The 22,386-nt window shown below is 42.2% G+C and overlaps 1 protein-coding gene across 2 annotated transcripts in view; it reads right to left on the reverse strand.

Annotated features, from left to right (window-relative positions):
• Positions 1–479: 479 nt before the first annotated feature.
• Positions 480–22,386, reverse strand: part of DCP1B (decapping mRNA 1B) — a 57,921-nt gene continuing 36,014 nt past the window's right edge. The window contains exons 4-9 of one of the 2 annotated variants that reach the window (XM_011931050.1): positions 20,896–20,962; positions 18,627–18,762; positions 10,173–10,301; positions 7,187–8,056; positions 3,803–4,051; positions 480–717 (exon numbers count right to left, since the gene is read on the reverse strand). In XM_011931050.1, coding sequence (XP_011786440.1) covers positions 637–717; positions 3,803–4,051; positions 7,187–8,056; positions 10,173–10,301; positions 18,627–18,762; positions 20,896–20,962 — 1,532 coding nt within the window. In that variant the 3' untranslated portion in view covers positions 480–636. The remainder of the gene's footprint in view (positions 718–3,802; positions 4,052–7,186; positions 8,057–10,172; positions 10,302–18,626; positions 18,763–20,895; positions 20,963–22,386) is intronic. The other variant, XM_011931049.1, reaches the window with a different exon arrangement.

A 22,386-nucleotide genomic window follows, 5' to 3' on the forward strand; every position in this document is an offset into this window, starting at 1 on the left:
TCTACTATAAAGACACATGCACACGTATGTTTATTGCAGCACTATTCACAATAGCAAAGACTTGGAACCAACCCAAATGTCCATCAATGACAGATTGGATAAAGAAAATGTGGCACATATACACGGAACACTATGCAGCCATAAAAAAGAATGAGTTCATGTCCTTTGCAGGGACATGGATGAAGCTGGAAACCATCATTCTCAGCAAACTAACACAGGCACAGAAAACCAAACACATGTTCTCACTCACGAGTGGCAGCTGAACAATGAGAACACATGGACACAGGGAGGGGAATGTCACATACTGGGGCCTGTCGCAGAGTGGGGGACTAGGGGAGGAATAGCATTAGGAGAAATACCTAATGTAGATGATGGGTTGATGGGTGCAGTAAACCACCAAGGCACGTGTATACCTATGTAACAAACCTGCATGTTCTGTGCATGTATCGCAGAACTTAGAGTATAATAATAAAAAACACTTGACTATAAAAAAAAAATCTGAAACATTTTACTTCATATTATACATACTTTTTTAAAAAAAGGCAGAAACATTGAAGGAAACAACACTCAACATGAAAGAACCTTGTGCCAGAGTTCTAGAAGGACCTTGGAAATCAGTTTTAAATGGACTTGCTGTCACATAGTCTTTTTCATGGCTGCTTGAGTCATGCTGAAGAGATAGGCTTCATAGATTATATTTAAGAAGTTGTCATCGTTCTGGAAAACAAATCGAAAGACCCAAGAGAATGTAACTTGGTTGGCAGGCACCAAAGCTTCCTCTGTCTTAGAGCTGAACTGGCATTTGGAGGCTGAGACACTCATCTCTCCCTGTCTGATCTAACAGCTGGTGGTTTTTAATTGCACGTGTGAATGTTCAGTGGGGCTGAAGGCAAGGCTGGACAGAGCGGATGGTTTTCCACGGTCGGTACGCACAGTAGCAAGAGCTCATTACATGCAGCACAGATGGGCAGCCCAGCCACATGGCAGCATGGGGCAAGGTTTACTCAAGCACAGCCTGAGTCTGCTGCATGAAAAGACATGGCGTTAGGAGGACGTGATCCAAGTCAGTGGTCTCAACATTTGGTTCAGAGATTGCTGTGGTGTGTTTTTGGTTTCTTGTTTTTGGGGTTTTTCAGACTGGAGCTCACTCTGTCACCCAAGCTGAAGTGCAGTGGTCCCATCATAGCTCATTGCATAGCTCATGGGTTCAAGCCATCCTCCCACCTCAGCCTCCGGAGTAGCTAGGGCTACAGGTGCATGCTACCGTGACTGGCTTTTCTTTCTTTTGTTAAGACGGGGTCTCACTATGTTGCTCATGGTGGTCTTGAACTCCTGGGCTCAAGTGATCCTCCCACTTTGGCCCCCCAAGTGTTAGGATTACAGGCATGAGCCACTGTGGTTCTTAAAGGCCCTCCAAGTCACCTACAATGTGTCTACTTTGTTTTGGGCATTACTTAGGATTGTACTTGCAATATGCTTCATCAATACTTCATCAAAGCCAATGTAAGTCTTCCCATAAGTTATGGAAAGTTTCTGGCCTTTGCAAGTGGGCAGGAGTAAGACTGGTAATCTCTGGGCTCTTTTGCCTGGCTAAGAAGTGAGAATCATGGTCTAATCAGTGGTTTTCCTCATTTTTTAATTCTAGAGACTTCTCCCTCCCACCCAAATTCTTTACAGTGTTAGTAATTCACCCACACTTCACATTCCCCCTTCATTCTCTCTTGGCACCCCACATAGAGTTAGCATCATTCTCATGTAATGAAGAGAGTGATGTTATCCCTCTTTTTCCTACAAAGTAGTCACAAAGTTCCTATGCATGAGATTGTGTCCTAACAAGAGGCCGAGACTAAAAACAGACTGCTTGAGTGACTGGAAATATGAGGTGTGGTACATGGGAAGAAGTACGATGCATGCAGAGGGTGGAGGGAAGGGGCATGTAATTTCTAACCTGCCATGTTCAGCAACTACTCTGGAGTAACAGAGTCTCAAGACGATGTGAATGGAATCAGCCAGAAAACATACGAATCTTTTAAATTCAAACTTAAGAAATTGGCTCAAAGTAAAGAGGTTCACAGATGTCCTATCTAATTCCTCAGGAACTTACCATGAATAGCTTTAAAAGGTGGCAAGTATTTTTATCCTGATACTTACTTATGAATTAGTAAGGCTCAATCATTTGCCGTATTTATCTCTGATTGTTATTATGCTTCTGCTGATTTCTAGCCCCATTCCTTTCATTCTCCCTCAAACATGTTTCCTTCTTTTGTAGTCTCACTACGTTGCTCAGGCTGGTCTCAAACTCCTGGCCTCAAGCAATGCTCCCACCTTGGCTTCCCAAAGTGCTGGGATTACAGGCACGAGCAGCCACTGCGCCTGGCCAACATGTGACCTTTTAAAAAATGTTGTACTGATCAAGACCATTGTCTTTTTAAGTAGGATAAGACAACCACAGAAGGGGCTGGCCTGCGCTCTCAAGAACATCTGATGCTTAAGCAAAGTACCACGAAAGTTTTCTTAAAGACTATCTACCAAAAAGACACTTAAATATGTTTTTTTTTTTTGGAGACAAGAGTCTCGCTCTGTCGCCCGGGCTGGAGTGCAGTGGCCGGTTCTCAGCTCACTGCAAGCTCCACCTCCCGGGTTTACGCCATTCTCCTGGCTCAGCCTCCAAGTAGCTGGGACTACAGGCGCCCGCCACCTCGCCCGGCTAGGTTTTTTTTGTTTTTTTTTTTTTTAGTAGAGACGGGGTTTCACGGTGTTAGCCAGGATGGTCTCGATCTCCTGACCTCGTGATCCGCCCGTCTCGGCCTCCCAAAGTGCTGGGATTACAAGCTTGAGCCACCGCGCCCGGCCAAGACACTTAAATATGTTAACTGGGGTGTCTGAAGTCTGTCTGGCCACAAATGTTCCACTTTTCAAGGACTACCATTGATTTTTTGGGTGTGCTTTGCTAGGGCACCTGTGCTGAAAGTTCTCCCAAGGTTGGTCCCTGGTAACATTCAAGGCCCACGGGAGAGTACGTGGGAAGTGGCACTCGGGGACCAGGCTAGGGGGCATCCCAGCTCTGCTTATAGTTCTGTGCCTCAGGCCAGTTGCTCAGCCTCAGTTTCCTTGTCTGTAGAATGGGAAAAATAACAGGGTTGCTGTGTAGAGGAGTGAATGAGTTAATAGGTATGTAGCACTCAAAAGAGGACCCGGCACCAGCTCTGTGGAGTGCTAGCTATTACAGCACTCATTGGTATTTCATAATTGCATAGACAAGTGAGGCAAGCAGCTCACAAGGAGTCCTGTCACTCCATCCTGTCCTAATGAGCAGGTTTCAAAATGACTTGTAAAACACCTGTAGCAGCCATGGCCATTACTTGCTTCCCTCCCTGTTTTCCACTCGCTCAGTGGCCTGTTCCCCACTCAGCAGACAGCCCCTTGCCCAGGACTGCTCCTACCTCTACTTCCCAGTGGTGAGTTTTCTGTCTGGGCCCCCAGTAGCACCCAGGGTCCTCGCAGGGACTGCTTAATTCCCAGTGTATGCTTCCTTCTCTTCTGACAGGTGACAGCTTGGAGGCCTTAGAGTCCTTCACATTAAAAATCCTTGAAAAGCTGAGACACCCAAAGCCACACTTGGTATTATAAATAACACCTAGCTAACTGAGCACAGAAGCCGCTGCGGTCAGGATGAGTTGTTACACACACCTGCTATTCTCACGGAAGCTAAGCAGGCCTTGGCTGAATCTTTACCTCATAGTTGCAGCCAGGCGGCCAACAGGCGCAGTCAGGTGCAAAGGGAGACGGCGTGCCCGCTTACCTGAATGAGGTACAGCAGTGCCTCCTGGAGCTGGAGCTTGGTGAGTGGGCTGCTGGTGATCACGTAGGGCTCTGGGCCCTGTATGGGCAGGAGGAGGCTGGTGGCGGCAGCAGGTGGCTCCTGGCCTCCCACAGGCAAGGGGCCGCTCTCCCTTTCCTTTGGCGGGACAGAAGTGGGTTGTGCGAACACCATGGGGGACATGAGCAGAGAAGGAGCTGCTGTAGCAGGGACGCGCCGAGGTGAGATGACCTGCTCACAGGAAATACACAGAGGGCGGGGCTCAGGAGCAGCTCAGGGCATCACAGCAAATACACACAGAGGGCGGGGCTCAGGAGCAGCTCACGCCATGACAACTTGCAGCGGCAAATACAGGTGGTCTAAGCATTCCCTGTCCACAGCTTCCCTAGCTGAGAAAAGTCTACGGGTAACTGTTTCTTGTTCCCCTCTCCGCGCACCTTCCTTCGGCCTCACTGAGCAGCTCTGGTATCGTCTGCTGTGGTGGCTGTTCCCACTGCATATGAAGCTTGGCCTCTGGGTGACAGCTTATTTTTCAGGCTACTAGTATTTGGCAAGTGCATTTAGGACTACTGGCCTTTTCCTTAGACCTGGCTGTCCATGACTCTGCCCTAAAAGTCTCACAACCTATGTGACCTGCCACCCTTGTTAGGGGCCTACCCATTTCCCCTCCTGACCCAGAGCACAGGAGGCACTGTGAGAGCAACTCCCCTCCTCCTGCGGCCTCACTCACTGGGAGGGAGAGTGACGTGTGGGTTCCACCCCTTCTGGGCCCTTCCCTGACGCGATCTGCCTGTCTGCAGAGCGCCCGCGTCTTCAGCTTCTGCAGCTCATGTGTTTGGGGTGGCCCAGGCTGCCTGTTGCTCAGCCCTGCCAGGGCCTGTCTGGTGAGTCTAAACTCCCTTGGCAAACAGACCTGAAACCAAGTTTTCTAACAGCCCTTTCAGTTATGCAAGTGACATTTTGATCTTTATCTGACTGACTCCCACAGCTATCATTTGCTTCTAACTCAGGGAAGAAAAAGAATGTTATTTATCAGCCTCCGAACTCCCCAAAAGAACTCCTAAGAGGGAGGCACGGAGGCCAGCAAGCTAGAAGTTGCTGTAATTTTATCATCAATCCCTTAGCATCTCTTTGAGCAAAAGTTGGCCTAGAGGAAGGCAGGCTGTTTCTTTTAACTTGTCCCTACGTGACATTTCGAGGAGCGGTGCTGAGCAGTGATGCTCCCGGAGGAGGAGTCAGGCATTCTGAGCACAGCGTGGGCTGCTGCAGTCCTTGCCTTTCTCACTTGGCTCTTGATATTTGTGAGTACTGAAAAGTCAAAGGAGTTGTACATCAGAAATTTAAGTCAGACTATATTCACCCCATTCTTCTAATGCTAAATCATCAAAGAGAAAAAAGCAGACATTTTTAAAAGAGGGACAATGACACTGAAATGAGGGGAGTGGGAGTCACAAATATTGTTCCTATAGCAGTCAGTACTCAGATTTGGGATGTTAATAAATAATAAATGAGAACACTTTGACTCAGGGGCTCACAGAGACTTTTGGTACATGCCTAAGATCTTTGTTTTCAGAAAACTGAAGTTTTTGTTTTGAGACAGGGTCTCACTCTATTGCCCAGGCTGGAATGCAGTGGTGCGAACATGGCTGACTGCAGCCTCAACCTCTTGGGCTCAAGCAGTCTTCGCACTTCAGCCTCCCAAGTAGCTGGGACCACAGTGGTGTGCCACCACACCTGGCTAATTAAAATCAAAAAATTCTTGTAGAGACAGGGTCTCACTATGTTGCCCAGGCTGGTCTGAAACTCCTGGGTTCAAGTGATTCTCCCATCTTAACCTCCCAAAGTGCTAGGATTATAGGCATGAGTCACCATGCCCAGCCAGAAGTGAAAGATTTTTGAGAAACTGTTATCAATTACATAACAGGCCAGGTGCAGTGGCTCACGACTGTAATCCCAGCACTTTGGGAACCCAAGGTGGGTGGATCACCTGAGGTCAAGAGGTCAAGACCAGCCTGGCCAACATGGTGACACCCCATCTCTACTAAAAAAACACAAAAAATTAGCCGGGTGTGGTGGCAGGTGCCTGTAATCCCTGCGACTCAGGAGGCTGAGGCAGGAGAATCACTTGAACCCAGGAGGTGGAGGCTGCAGTGAGCCGAGATCGCACAATTGTACTCCAGCCTGGCAACAAGAGTGAAACTCCGTTTCAAAAAACAAAAAAAAGGTACGTAGCAAAACATGACAAAGGGCCAGTGATTATGTATGTGATACACAGGCAGAACTTTCCGATTTTTAAACCCAATGTACTTTCAATGAATGTGTTCCAATCCAAAGGGAAAACAATTCGGTGTCAGATCTCCAGATGTTACCTACAGGCAGATGTGGTTTCCTCACTGTCCCAAGTCAGTGATAGACATGGAGAAGCGTCTTCCCCAAAGGACAGAATGTTTCTAAAAACGGTCATATTCTCCCTCTCGGGCAGTTTGCGTGGGGGTGGAGGTGGGTGGCATGCGTCTCTCTCCTGATCTTCTGTAGGCTATACTGACGATACAGAGAAGGATAAAAACAGGCTGCACCTTTAAGGAGGAGATATGCTGTTTTTTTTTGTTTATTTCCAGAACCTACAGCATGGGCTGCGGGTAGAGGTAAGGAGTCTGTTTTCTTCATCATTATGTACCCACATGTAGACAATGCCTGACACATAGTAAGCGCTCAAAAATATGTACTAAATAAGTGAATAAGCAGTAATTTACTGTGGAGTAAAAAACAAGAAGAGGTCAGACGCCTGGCGTTCCAGATTGATTTCAAGGCAGATCACACTAAGTTCCTACAGTCAAAACTTAGGGTTTTTTCTCCCGTGTCTGTCTTCAGAGACCTCCTAACATTATGAAGATTTAACTCTACAGGTAAATGCTCTCAAAAAGGTGGGGGGAAGTTCTCAGATCGTTAACCAAAGTGAAGATTCTCCTTCCAGGTAGAAAGTTCAGGCAATCAAGATGCATGGAGGTGGCTTCTGGCACCCTGCTCCAAACAGAAATGTACATGACATGTTGGTCCCTAGAGCACAGAAGGGGACTCTAAATTTCACTGCGTTATAGTAATATCTTTTTCTTTGTCTTTTTTTTTTTTTTCTTAACAGACAGGGTCTCGGTCTATCACCCAGGCTGGAGTGCAGTGGCACGATCATGGCTCACTGTAACCTCCGCCTCTTGAGCTCAAGGGATTCTCCTACCTCAGCCTCCCGAGTAGCTGGGGCTATAGGCATGTGACACCAAGCCTGGCTAAGTTTGTTTTTTTCTTTTTTTCAGAGACAGGGTCTTGCTATGCTGCCCAGGCTGTTTTATTTTGCCCCTGGTACAGATTTACCTGGAAAAGAGGAGTCTGCTGTTCTGTGCTGGATGTCTTGTTGATCCAGGATTCCAAGGGTTTCCCTGTTCCAGAGCTCTGAGTGAGCACAGGAAACTTAGCGGCCAAGGCTGGCCGGTTAGAGGCATGCAGCTGCTGCTCCTGTTGCACAATCTGAAGCTTCTTCAGTAACTCTTGAGGGGAGATCACTCCAGAACTGCCAGTCTGATTACCAGAGATGGGGAGTGTTTGTCTTGGGAGTGTGGACTGTTCTCTTCCATGAGCCTGACGTCCTACTGTGTGAAGTGGAAGGGAGCCATTGAAATAGGCCTGTGGTGGCTGAGTCAGACCCTTTCCTGGAGCCGCAGGGGTGACAGAAGTGGGAGCTCTGCTGCGGTTCAGGGCAGCTGAGCTGGCAGGTGCTGATGTACTAGGGTCACACTTGTTTGCTGTCCCTGGGATACTCTGAAGCTTCTCGAACAGGTTCTGAGTTCTTGAAGCATTTTGTACACCACGAGAAATCCCACTGTTGTGCGGAGACTCTGGCTGGACAGGTCCTGTAAAAACTTCTCCCACAGAATGGGCACTGCCATTTTCACAAGGCCGGTTTTCAGGCAGCTCTGACAATGGGTGGAGGTCTGCGCTCCTGACCATGAGTTTCTGAATGGCTGGACAGAGCTGCTTCTCGACAGAGGGTGAGTGTCTTTTGGGCTCCTCATAGGACAGGGAGCGTACAACCCCCTGCCTAATTGGAAGCTTCTCTTGCTGCTGCTGCTGCTGCTGCTGCTGGTGGAGAGTCTGTGGAGCCTCCACAGTTTCCTGACATGTAGCTTTGTCCTGCTTCCTAAACAGAGCTGTCAAGGATAAGTGTTGGGGTTCAGGGTCTAAGGTCTGGAAAAAATAAAGATATCTGACATGAGTCTACAAACAATTTGGTTATATAAGGGAGCACTATGACATAACTTATCTGATGACTTATTCTATTTACAAAGGATTAGAGAGAATGAAAAAAAACTATAAACTTTAAAGACCCGCTTTTTAATGTCAAAAATTTTCACAGCATGATCCCGTACACCCCCAAAACAGTTGTTATATTTTACTATCTGTTGACTGATAAAATAGGTATAAGGTCTTCAGGGGCCTGGGGTTTCAGAGATTGGGAACCACCTTGGTAGGAAATTATATGCACTAAAAAAACAAACAATCTCTTTAATAGGAAGTCCATCTAAGCCTGCAGAGTAATATGAGAATACAAAGGCATATAAGAATTTCAGAATTTCTAGTAGTTGTTCACAGAATTATGGAAATCTAGGGCTGGAAAGAAACAGAAGACTTTTAATCTAAGTTGATCCTTTCAAATATATACTGGTAGGATTTAAAAAGTCCTTGGATACATAAAATCTACCTTGGCCCAGCCAGTTACAAAGCTACTTCCTTCCTGCTTTTTACTTATGTTGCTTTCTGCACTGTTGCACTGAGAAAACAGAAGGCCAGGCACAGTGGCTCATGCCTGGAATTCCTGCACTTTGGGAGGCCAAGGCAGGCAGACTGCTTGAGCTAAGGAGTTCAAGACCAGCCTGGGCAACATGGCGAAACCCCATCTCTACAAAAAATACGGATATTGCCGGATGTGGCAGCACACGCCTGTAGTCCCAGTTACTTGGGAGGCTGAGGTGGGAGGATCGCTTGAGCCCAGGAGACAGAGGTTGCAGTGAGCTGAGATGGTGCCACTGCACTCCAGCCTGGGTAACAGGAATGAAACCCTGTCTCAAAAAAAAAAAAAAAAAGAAAGAAAAGAAAAGAAAACACAAGCTTCATTTTAAAGTCAAAATATTCAGGTCTCGCTATCAAAATATAATAAAAACTTTCCATGGAAAACAGGCAATAAAAAGAAAGCTAAAAATTAGAAAGATTTCTTCTCTTTAAAAATTCAACATAAGATTTTCATTACTAGTCTTTATGTCTTTTGGCTCCATGTTCATTTTCAAAATTGATTTAAACTAATTCCTTTAAGAAAATCTTTTTAATTAGTCATAGTCGTGACAAAATGACATAGCAATATTATATTTACAATCATTAATGGGACCTGCAGATTGACAATTTTTGTCACTGCTGTACTATTCTGAAATATATATATATACACACACCAATACAAAAGTTGATGTAATATTTCTAATTTAGATTGCAAATACAGTGACAAGTCATCATGTCTGAAGAGGAATTTTATACCACTCCTTTGGACTCTGAGCTCTCTGCAGCAGCTGCCCCCATCTATTGTGCTAGCACTGCATCTGGCACAGAGGAGGCGCTCAGAGGTGCTCAACTCAATTTTGTTGCCTTGGTTGTTGCTCTCTTAGGTGGCCTGGGGAAACCAGCCACCCCAGAAGAACATGGACCCAATGTTTCTGTCATCTCTGACAATGTTATGAGTTCTCTAGGTGTTTTTTTGTTTGTTTTTGTTTTCTGAGACATGGTCTTGCTTTCTTGCCCAGGGTAGAGTGCAGTGGCACATCTCATAGCTCACTGTAGCCTCAAACTCCTGAGCTCCAGTGATCCTCACACCTCAGCCTCCAGAGTAGCTAGGACTACAGGTGCACGCCATCATGCCGGGCTAATTTTATTGTAGAGATGGAGTCTCACTGTGTTGCCCAGGCTGCTCTCAAACTTCTGGCCTCAAGTGATCCTCTTGCCTCGGCCTCCCAAAGTGCTGGGATTACAGGTGTGAGCCACTGTGCGTTGTTTTTTAAAAAATACATTATCTTTTAAGGAGTTCAAGTTCACAAGAGATTAGCAAAGAATGTGGTATATGCCAAAAGTAAAAACTTTAACCCTCTTCTAGGAAGAGTAAGTTATTAATAATGAAAAGATCTGTATTTTGAAATCCCTCTTTCTTGGGTTTACCTGAAAGCATTCTTCAACACCAGGCCCTCCCCTGACTATATTCTGGGTCAAAGTTCTTTAAGAATTCTAGAGACACACTGAATACGATAAGCAGAGGACTCCGTACCTGGTTGGGCTGAGGTATACGCTGTTGCTGGTTTTCACTGGGTTTCACTGGAATTGGTTTGATGAGATTTGGATTGTCATAGATGGCAGAAGAACTGGTTATCTTTTTTGGCTCAGAACAGGTTTTACACTGAAACAGAAAAAAAAAATCACCTCGTTTTTGGCTTAGAAAAGATTTAGTCTTTAGACTACCTTTTTACTTCTTATCTAATTTGTAGATGGCTGTATTTTTGATAGATTTTCATGCACAAAACAAAATCTCTTAAATTTCTCTAAGAGCTATGTTTGAGTATAAATCAAGTTCAAATTTAATTTTTCTTAGTTGGACAATTCAGTGCTCTAAATAATACTAACACCACCAGCCTCCAGGACCAGGGGTTCTTAGACACCTATATAATTGAAAGGTTCTATGCTTAATATATCGACTATACATTTAAATATATGTAGTCTAATGCCTTTCAATGATAAACAAATATAGATACCATTCCTTAAATAACATGTCTGGACAATTTAAGCAGTTGACTTAAAACTGGAGAGTAACAAAACAACTAAACATTTTTTGGTCTACAAACCAAAAAGCTGACTCAAACCACTGATTTAAAAATTACTAATATCATCTTTATTTAATAAACGACTTCTTGCATAAACAGAATAATTCAAATCTGAGCGTTCTGAGCCACTTACTACAAATTAGAATTTTGTAGAGAAAGAGACAAGAGACAAATCTCATCATTTCCAACACTGACTCATTATCATATATTAATCTAACCAACCATGCAATTGCTAACACAGTAGGATTCATCACAAAAAGAGCATGGCAATGATACTGGTGTCTAGTTTGCGAAAACACTAAATAAAACAATATGAAATGCTGCTTTCTGTACTACAGACTCTCTGAAGCATCATTAGTTTCCACTGCACAGTCAAGGCCTCAGGCCCCAAAATATTCCACACTGTACCTGACATGAAATGAGATATAAACACAATCTTGTCCCTCAGGAACCCAACATTCCCAATGTATTTTACAGTTATCAATGTGTATTTTCTAATCCAACGACCTAGGGGTGTGGCATCTATTACCACTATATGCACTGTGAGGTTAACCATACAAAACATTAATCATTTTCTTCCGGGCATTCTATCAATAATTTCTATATTCAGCACAAGTATTATGTGGGATGCGAAATCACCTTATAAGTCATAAAGTGTTATTTCGAGTTCTTCTTAGGTGAATGATGGCATGGGCTGCACGGACCAACTGGCCTGGCTTTCCCAACTCATGGAAAACCAAGATAAGACAAGAATACAGGCTAAGATATAATCCCTTACACAATTCTGGCATGAAAAGCCTTGCTATTTAAAAGAACGTGAATGCTTACTTTCTTTGAATGACCCTTTCTGTATTTCTTCTTTTTCTAGGTTCAGAAACACTGAATTTCCGGCAAAGAAAGGCAGATTTTTCTCAGCTTCCCTATGCCCATATCCATATGGGCTAAGAGGCTGCTTTGTCTGTTAATATGCATAACCCTGATAGCTTCTCCTAGTTAAAATGTATCTCCAGAAGCTGTTTTGTGTGTCACTACAACTGTCTACCCACAAAGCCTTGCTTTTATGTAACAATTGCTCCCTCTTATCAGAGTGCTCAGAATTAATCATCCACCTCAGTAGTTTGTAGCTCATTTTCCAGTTGTTTAGTTTTCTGTGCTTTTCCTGACCCAAATATCTTTAAAATCCTGGGGGAAAAACAGTTTCTGAAAAAGTATATAATGGATTCTTCACAGAGAACCTAAGGCATTTCCTTTTTTTTTTTTTTTTTTTTTTTTGAGAGGGAGTCTCACTCTGACACCCAAGCTGGAGTGCAGTGGTGCGATCTCAGCTCACTGCAAGCTCCACCTCCCGGGTTCACGCCATTCTCCTGCCTCAGCCTCCCGAGTAGCTGGGACTACAGGCGCCCGCCACCTCGCCCGGCTAGTTTTTTGTATTTTTTAGTAGAGACGGGGTTTCACCGTGTTAGCCAGGATGGTCTCGATCTCCTGACCTCATGATCTGCCCGTCTCGGCCTCCCAAAGTGCTGGGATTACAGGCGTGAGCCACCGCGCCTGGCAAGGCATTTCTTTAAAACCTCAAAAACTTCCTCTGTTGGATGCTGAGGTTAAAATACAATAAAACCTCAAAAAGTATGTCACATAATCCAGTTTTAATCACACACAAATATATACATACATAAACATATGTATTTATGCCAAGAGAGATGTCTGAAACAAAATACAATAAAAGTGTACAATACAAAATACAATAAAAGTTTCTACCTTTGGGTTATAGGATTATTGGTGATTTTTCTTTTTATGTTCTGTTGAATTTTATCATTCAACAAAAAAATTTCTGTAGTTTCATAAATAACTCACAGCTATATCCAGAAAAGGGCCATTAATTATTGTCTTAAACCACAAAACACAAATAGTCCACTTCTAATACTCCAAGCCTAACTATGAAGTCTGTAGATCATTTCTGGTCCTGACTCTTGTTCTTACTAAAATTTGGTTATTTTATTGTTCACTTGCATCTCAACTAGAAATTGAATAGGGCGGATATAAAAAGAGATTAAATGCAAATTAATATCTTTGCTACTTTAAAGCAGATTCACAGAAAGTTTTTTTCTCAAAAGAGAATGCACAAAATTTCGGCCAAAATAAGTTTTCAAATTATTTTATTAACCTCCTGTAAACTAGACAGACTTCACTTTACCAGTATCATATATACTGATAGCTCGACATTTTTCCTACTTCCACTTCTTGGGATGTTCACAACTTTAAGAATTCTAGAGAGACTTAAACATAAGGCCTGAAACTATAAACCTACTGGAAGAATGCAGGAGAAAAGCTTCCTAACATTGGTCTGGGCAATGATTTTTTTGATGTGACCCTAAGGATAGGCAACAAAAGCAAAAGAGACAAATGAGATTACATCCAACCAAAAGGCTTTTGTGCAGCAAAGGAAACAACAGAGTGAAGAGACGACCTACGGAGCGGAAGAAAATACCCGCACACCGTACATACGGTAAGAGATTAATGTCCAACATAGATAGGGAACTCAAACAACTCAACAGGAGGAACAGAAAACAAATGTTCTGACCAAAAAATAGACAAAGGGCCTGAGTGGACACTTTTCAAAAGAAGACATACATGTGGCCAACAGGTATATGAGAAATGCTCGACATCACTAATCGTCAGGGAAATGCAAATTAAAACCACAGTGAGAGATCACCTCAAACCTGACAGAATGTCTGCCATCCAAAAGGCAAAGCGTAAGTGTTGGCAAGGATGTACAGAAGAGGAAATCCTTGAATACTGTCGATGGGAATATTAGTTGCAGAGCTATTATGGAAAATAGTACGTTGGGCCGGGCGCGGTGGCTCACAGCTGTAATCCCAGCACTTTGGGAGGCCGAGGCGGGTGGATCACAAGGTCAGGAGATCGAGACCACGGTGAAACCCCGTCTCTACTAAAAATACAAGAAAAATTAGCCGGGCGAGGTGGCGGCGCCTGTAGTCCCAGCTACTCGGGAGGCTGAGGCAGGAGAATGGCGTGAACCCGGGAGGCGGAGCTTGCAGGGAGCCGAGATCCCGCCACTGCACTCCAGCCTGGGCGACAGAGCGAGACTCCGTCTCAAAAAGAAAAAAAAAATAGTATGTTGGCCCCTCAAAACATTAGAAACAGAACTACCACATGATCGAAGAATCCCATTTCTGGGAATATATCCCAGGAAAGTGAAATCAGTATGTTGAAGAGATAGCTGCATTGCTGTGTTCACCGCAACATTACAATAGCCAATAGATGGAATAAACCTAAGTGTCCATCAGGAATGAATGGATAAAGAAAACGTGGTATATAAACACAATGGAATACTATTCAGCCTTAAAAAAGACGGAAATTCTGTCATTTGCAACAACATGGATGAACCTGGAGGACACTATATTAGGTGAAATAAACCAGGCACAGAAAGGCAAATATTGTATGATTTCACTCCTACATGAAATCCAGAGAAGCTGAACCCACTGAAGCACAGTAGGCTGGTAGTTGCTGAAGGCTGGGGGTAGGAGGATTTTGGAGATATTGGTCAAAGGATAGAAACCTTCAATCTGACAGGAGGAATAAGTTCAGGAGATTTATTGTACATCACGATGACTTTAGTTAGTACTAATATATTCTATACTGAAAGTTGCTAAAAAAGTAGATTTTAACTATTTTTGCCACACAAAAATGATAAATATGAGGTAAAACGTGTTAATTAGCTTGATTTAGGCATCCTATAATATACATGCATATCAAAATATCACATTGTGTACCACAAATATATACAATTTTAATTTTTCATTAAAAATAATTTAAAAAATCAAACTTCAAAAAAAGTAAGTCTAGCATTGAAAAGCATCTCAGAAGTCTTTTAGTTTAATAGTTATCCAACACAAGCCAAATTATTTTATCACACCACCAATAGGTGACGGTTCAATCTCTTCTTGAACACTTTAAGCAACGGAGACTCACTTCCCAACAATAACTCTGAAGGAAAATTCTGTTTTCCTTCTCTCTCACTACCTCTCCATTTCACCCCTTTCTTCTATCTCAGAACCACTCTCCTCAGGGTCTCCACATTTTCTGAAATATCTGTGAGTGCAGAGACAACACGAATGTACGAAGGCGATGGAATGCTCCTTCCAAACATAAGGCACTGGCAGCTAGCAGGGCGCATGCACACCTAGTTAGGCAGGCCAAAAATAAGGTGATGGAAAAAGAACATCTGAAACAGGCCCTGAAAGATTGATCATATTTTGATGGTTGAAGAAGGGGAGGGAACAGTATGAGAAAAAGCATGAAAGTACTCTCAGGAGGCAAAATGGGTATTCTGTTTGGCAGGAGTTTCAAATATTTGTAGAGGGTCATAGGGTTAGAATAATCTGAGGCCATCTTAGGGAAGGCTTGAAGACTCCAAGGGTTCCTGTACTGCGCAATGACAAACCAAGAAAAATGTAGACTAGGAAAGTAGCATAATCATGCAGCATCCTGGCACACTGTATCACAACATCTGGCTGTTAATGGAAGAAGAAATAATTTCCTCTATTATTTATCTCACAGTTGGAGCAATTGACATTATACATATAACAACATGTATTTGATTTTACAGAAAAGCATCGTCTACACAGGAATCAAGTGTCTGCATGTCAACATTATAACAAATCTGTGAGGGCATAAAGATGAACAGAACATTGTTTTAACTTCAACCAGTTTACAGTGTACTGGGAGAAGCTGACTTAATGTAATAAATGAGGAAGAACAAAATACGTTTTAAATAGTAATAGACTGAGTTCACATGGAAGAGTAATTAATTTGACTGAAGAGATCTGGGAAAACTCCACGTAAAAAGTGTCATTTTTACTGAGCCTTAAAGGATATGTAAATTCTGAAGGGTAAATAAAATAAGGGGAAAAATATTCCAAGACATAGGCACAGTATAAAGTGATGGCCTAAATTAAATCTCCAGAACCGTATGTGAGTGTTCCTGAGCGAGAGAGAATGTGTGTGCCGTTCTTTTATGTGATGGTCACTCAAGTGAGGCCAGAGGAGACACAGGGGAGGCTCAGGAAAACAAAGTTTATTATACTCACAGGTCCTGGAGACAAGAGGCATGCCACGCTGCACAGGGCCACATGTGGAAGCCTCAGTGTGTCAGCAGCAAGGGGAAGGCGTAGGCAAGGCAGGACATGGGAAACAGGTTAAGACTGGCCAGTGTGAGAAACTCCAGCAGGCTCTAAACTGTGTGAGTGGTCCCTAGTTGCTGGGTACCCGGCCCTGGGATAATTAAGGCAGAGGAATATTATATAGGCCAGAGAGAGGAGATATGTATGGCTCAAGACTGGTGAGTGTACATATTAAAGACGTGCTCCTGGCCAAGCCCTTTGCTATCTCTGAAAAGTGGCTGGTCCTAGGAGGGGCAATCTCCCCAGCCAGAAAGGATTTTAAGATATCAAAGCATTATAACATATAGAAGATAAAAAACAAACAATACAAGGTATTTGTATGTTGAGAGGAGGAAGGGAAAGAAAGGAAAATCATTTTGTTCAATATTTCTATTTATTATTTATTTACCATTATTATGCTGTCTTCACAGAACATTAAGTTCCTAGAGGGCAGAAATGTCACCTTTTGAAGATTTATCTTTAGTGTGCATAATATAGTATAATTAATAAGTATAACTAATTATTCAACTAGTTGCCAAGTCATCATAATATATTTTAATGACTTTTGAAGAATTAAAAAAACACAAAACGAGTATAGAAATAGTTGTTAGTGTCTGAAGCTGAGATTGAGGCATCTCTGTCCAGGCCACACAATAGAAGGAGAATTAAACTGTGGCTCATTCACATTCATATTCCTTCCTTCATTCAACAGCCATTATTCAGCACTCATCATGTGCTAAGTACTTTGAAGACAACATGGGATATAAAGATAAATAAAGGACGTTCTTTGTACTCAAGAAGCTCACAGTCAAGGCAAAGCATGTTAAAGAAACTTGTCCAACTGCTCTTATGTGCCACTTCATTCAGGATTTTTCTGATTGCTTCCTCGTGGCATCATTTAATTTGTTTTCTACCTGGTCTCCCCTCACTCCCTCACTCACTTTCACTTTCTGTAAACTAAAAAGTTAGAGCTCAAGGTTTAATGAGATTCAGGATCAATTCTTTGGGCAAGAATATTTCAAGATGGTGCTGCACATTTGACATCTTATCACATTAGGAAGCCAGAGTATCTGGTTATCTAACTTTTAATGATGATAATCAATGGGGTTCAGGTGGAGGCAGAGTGACGCTTCCACTGTCAACTTTCTATCAACCTTTCCCATAACATTAATATTACTGATGATCACTGCCTGAATCAATTATTTTAACTAGAGTGTCTTTAAGTTCTAAGATTCCCTCCACATGTACTAGCTGGAAATTCTTTGGTAGAGAAGAGCTCTCCCTCATTGACCAGGGCTGTTTGATTACTCTGAGATATAGTCCCTTTAGGGCAGGCAGGATAAAAGCTTAATTCATTCCCATTAATTACCAAGCTTCAGAGTAAGGGGTTGGTGCCTTAGCACCTTCAAAGGATGACTAATAATTATTCTGCTTGGTTTTATATGTTTGGTTTGCTTGCTCTCTTTCTCATTACCATGAACTCATAGATTTTTATACATTCTATGTGTTTTAATCCATTACAGTCATTTCTATTGATGTAAGAATTTGATGCTCTGGTCAGTGTCCTTGAAGCTGATTACTGTGCCCGTTCACATGAATCTACTGGTTTTACTATTCCAGACCTGGAATCAGAAATTTCTTTAAGGAGCCCTGACACCTTTTGGAAGGAAGTAATATTTAGAAATAACAGACAGCACGCTGCCACGCCGACGCCGACCCCGCTCTGCACGTCAGCCCGCCCGCGCCCACCATGGCCACAGTTCAGCAGCTGGAAGGAAGATGGCGCCTGGTGGATAGCAAAGGCTTTGATGAATACATGAAGGAGCTGGGAGTGGGAACAGCTTTGCGAAAAATGGGCGCAATGGCCAAGCCAGACTGTATCATCACTTGTGATGGCAAAAACCTCACCATAAAAACTGAGAGACTTTTTTATATATCCTAGATTTCATATACAACTGGATTTAATCCTAGACTTAGAATCTTAGCTCTGTCCCATTGGTCTATTGGGCTGTTAGGCATCAATACCATCAATACCATACTGCTTGAAATGTTCAGACCTCAATGTTTTAAAATCAGGGAGAGTTTGCTCCATCCCTCCTCATCTCCCCCATCTCCAACCCCTACTAATATCGCTCTTCTTTGCCAGGATTTTCCCAGCTATTCTTTCTTGCATATTTCTTCCCATGAGCCCTTACACTCAACTTGTCTGGATCAGAGAGTAAGGGAGAAGTTGGGGGTGGGGGGGTGAAAAGAAACCAGTGGTATTTATTTAGCGATCACCTTAAATGTAGAGATTTTTTTCTAAGAGCTTTATGTTGAACCTTCTTATCCAACAATAGGGTGTATATTTCCATTTGTTAAAGTCTATTTTTATGCCTTTCAGGAGTTTTTAAACATTTTCTTTATATAGGTTTTGTCCATTTCTTGTGAATTTTATTGCAAACAATTTTATATTCATTTGTTGCTACTGTAAATTGGGGTCCTATAGTAAGTCTTCTGTTTGTATATATGAAGGCTACTGATTTCTCAGGCTATTTTTTAATCCACCTAAAGGCAAACAGTTTCCTTTAGCTTACTAAAGGCAAATAAAGATTTTTTATTTGTAATATAATTTTGTTTGGTGGAAGGAACAGCTCCCACAGCACCTAGTGTTTCTAAACAAGAATACTCCCCCTGCAGAACTGAAATGTGTACGTATCACAAGGAAGGGCAAACACTCACCTTTGTGTATTCGTCTTTGGCCTTGAGGAGCATTCGTAAAATATCTACCTCTTTGCCCTCTCCTGAATTGAGGATCATCGGGGAAATTCCTGCTCCAGTTCCCTGATGGGCTTTCAACTGTTCATACTGAGTTAGACTAGAAAAACAGAGGGGAAAGTCCAAACAAGAAAAACCAATTCAACACAAACAGTGTTTAAAACCATCCCAGTTCTCACCTAGTTGTTTTCATCCTGTTACAACCATATTAGAAATGAGGCTGCTTAGGAATTTAAAGGAGAAAAATGAGAGTTGAGGTCCTGAATTCACTGACTACACAGATGAATCTAGGGTAGGGGTAAGCAAACCTGCAGGCCAAGTCCAGCCCACCACCTGTTTTTGTAAAGAAAGTCACAAACACAGCCAAGCTCAACACAGCCATGCTCCTTTGTTTACATGTTGTTCATGGCTGCTTTCACATTACAAGGGCAGAATTCTATAGTTGGAACAGAAATCCTATGGACTGCAAAGCCTAAAATACTCTCTGGTCCCTCTGAGAAGAGTTTGCCAACTCCTCACATAGTGCATTCTAATGGATGCTCTCATTAGTAGCTAAGGAAACCCAATTTAGAGTTCTGAAATACTGAGGAAAGTACCCCTAATTTACAGACTGCCTTGAAGACAAGGCAAGGTTGATTCTGGCAACTCAAATCCTGTAGCTCTCTGGCAGTTGCAAAACATGATAAAGATTCCATTCTAACTCGGAGAAGAAGGGCCATTTTAAAACCCATTTACAGTAATGAGGAGTTCTTCCGCTGCCTGGAAAACAATACAGAAGGGACCAGATTGCTCCTATATGCTGCTAGGTGATGCCGAGGAAAATGTACTTTCCCTTTATGTGCTGTGACTTTCAGCTCACATTCTTATTATTGCCATGAAGTTTATGGTAACAAAGATCTGAGTACTTACTGAGAGACTTAATTCTAACTAGGGAGGGAGTCTGAATCCACACCAATCAGCTGCTTATTGCTAGTAAATAATCAATTTCCTGCCCGAGTTGTTAGGTAATTACTGCAGAATGCTGACAATTCTAACGTGGCCTCTTGGCTGAGCGACAGGGTATTTTTTAATCTGTATGAAATCCTACTATTACTATCCACTGCACAATTTACAGTAATACGAATGTTCTAGAACTAGTTGTTATGGTGGTAAATACCAGTTTGAATACACTTAATCACCATCTGCACCTTGAGATAGTTACCTAAAGTTAGCTATCTCTAGCTAGCCTTTCAGGAATTGATCTCATTTCTTAAAAGGTGCTCCCTGTTTTTCATTTCTGTGAGGTCACATTCTAGTCATTTCATAGCCCCAGGATTTAAAAGTGGGAACTGATTCTTTTGCACACAGAGCTACAGTGTCATGTGGCAGCAGCCATCCTATGTGCTTGGCTGAGTCCAGTCCCAGGCTGTGACACAGCATGTGCAGGAAACTCATCTCACTCTGAGGCTCTTACCCATCTCCATAAATGGCAGGGAAATAACTGCCCCACAGTGAGCAGCCCTGGGCGCAGAAATTGATCAGTCAACCAACTGAGGAGCAGAGAGCAAGCCCCCTCTTCCAGTGCAATCAGGGAGCCAAGGCGAGGAGTCAGACAGCAATTTTAGAGCTGCCCGGAATGCAGAATGGGACAAATCAGAAGGGATCACGAGATTAAAAGAAAGAGACCAGTAACAAGGAAGAGCGAGACGGCTGGCTGGTCACGAAGCTAACAGTAACTCAGCAATTTCCAAGGAAACTGAAAATAAAGACTACCTTAACTCAGTGTCTGAGACATGGGAGGAACTTCTGAGCTCCCACGAACACGTGTACACAGTTAAAGGAAAGCACTTGGGGGAGGAAGGAAATGAAAGATTTTACAGAATCTGGAGCAGGCATTTAGGATGGCTCTGAATGTTCTTTTTACCGACAGGCATATTGATAACTTTTCAAAGCAAAAAATTGCTAATTTACAAATGAAAATACTAAAGAAAACTGCCATCTGGAACAATTCATATATATTCACACACAGGAAAAAATGAATCATTCTAGATGATAAATATGACCTAGTGAAAATGTGGCAAGTTGTTTATGTCTATTTTTCATTTATTAATTAATACTAAACGTCTGCCTAACCACTGTGAAAAGGGCTGCTGTGGGAGATATATTCTGTTAAGAGTATAGTATAGTTACATACACTTAGAAATACAAACAAAAGTACCAGGTCCTGAAAAATATTTAGCCTTTTAGTACTTACTTTTTCATAAGCTCTGCAATTCTTTGGCATTCTTCCTTATCATAAAACCAAATTCCATAGATGGACACTGCAAAAAGCACATCAAACAAATTATGAGTGTCTTCAAAACTACAAAATAGAAAAAAATCTCCTTTCCATCTTAAATACATAAAAATCTATGTATTGAATTGATTTATTCAATAATTATTGAATAAATAAAAACAATCATTGGGGTTAAAGCTTAAAAATGCAGCATCAAGCCAGGCAGAGTGGCTCACACATGTAATCCCAGTACTTTGGGATCACCTGAGGTCAGGAGTTCAAGACCAGCCTGGCCAACGTGGTGAAACCCCATCTCTACTAAAATATAAAAAAAAGTAGCCAGGCGTGGTGGCAGGTGCCCATAATCCAGCTACGTGGGATACAGAGGCAGGAGAATCGCTTGAACCTGGGAGGTGGAGGTTGCAGTGAGCCAAGATCGTGCCATTGGACTCCAGCCTGGGCGAAAAGAGCGAAACTCTGTCTCAAAAAAAAAGCATCGAAATTTAAGTCCACAGAGAAATCTGTGGTGGTTTCGTGCAAAGATACATACCCACACATATCCAATAAACTGTGTTCTCCTTAAAAATATAGCACCTGAACACAACAGGCATTTGGTAAAATCTTCTTAAGCAAATGAATACAGATTGAAAATGAAATCACAATTTCTAAACTTCCTGGCTTCGAGATGTCATTGTTTCTACACTCCATTTGCACATTCAGAAACACATCTCATCTTTAGTTTTAAATGTTCAGAAACCTGATAGTCAAATTATGCCTGGAAGCCTCCCTCCCCTTCTCCTTCTCTCAGGAACATGTTAACTGAAAAATTGCCTTTGTAAGCTGTAAGTTAGGGATAGGCCACTGGAAAAAATAAAATTTAATAATAAATCTCTGGCTTCAAAATGGTACAGAAAATTTACAACTGCTGAAAGATTAGATACGACTATGATTTCATCACTTAGTAATGAAAGGAACTGTGACATAATATACCTGCTATTGATTCATTTAATCATGTTCAAATAAGTTGTATACTTTAGTACGTGCCTATCTATATCATTTTTATAGTAAAGGCTGAAACAGCTCCAAAAGACATTTATAAATATCTAGTTGAGGATCTGATGGCATTAATCATCTAAGTAATGTATTAACTACATACACATTTTAAAAATCTTCAGTGAAAATAGCAACAATATTATGATAGGGCAATGAAAACCAACAAAACATGTTTTTAAAAGGGAAAAAAGACTTTAAATTCAAACTTTCCAAACACGTAATTATATTAATAGTATTTTGCTGTTAAAACCGCTGTGATATTCTAACTACATCTTTTTTCTCTTCTCCTCTTACCCGACCAATGTCTGGGCATGGAATTTCTGCTTCTTGTCAGTAATGATTCAGATATCAAAAGGTACAAGAAAGGTCTTTATAGTGCTATTTTAAGCAGGTATCTTAAAGAGGAACCTATGAATC

The sequence above is a fragment of the Colobus angolensis genome, unplaced genomic scaffold, assembly GCF_000951035.1.
Source record: "Colobus angolensis palliatus isolate OR3802 unplaced genomic scaffold, Cang.pa_1.0 Scaffold89, whole genome shotgun sequence".
NCBI classification, from domain to species: domain Eukaryota; kingdom Metazoa; phylum Chordata; class Mammalia; order Primates; family Cercopithecidae; genus Colobus; species Colobus angolensis.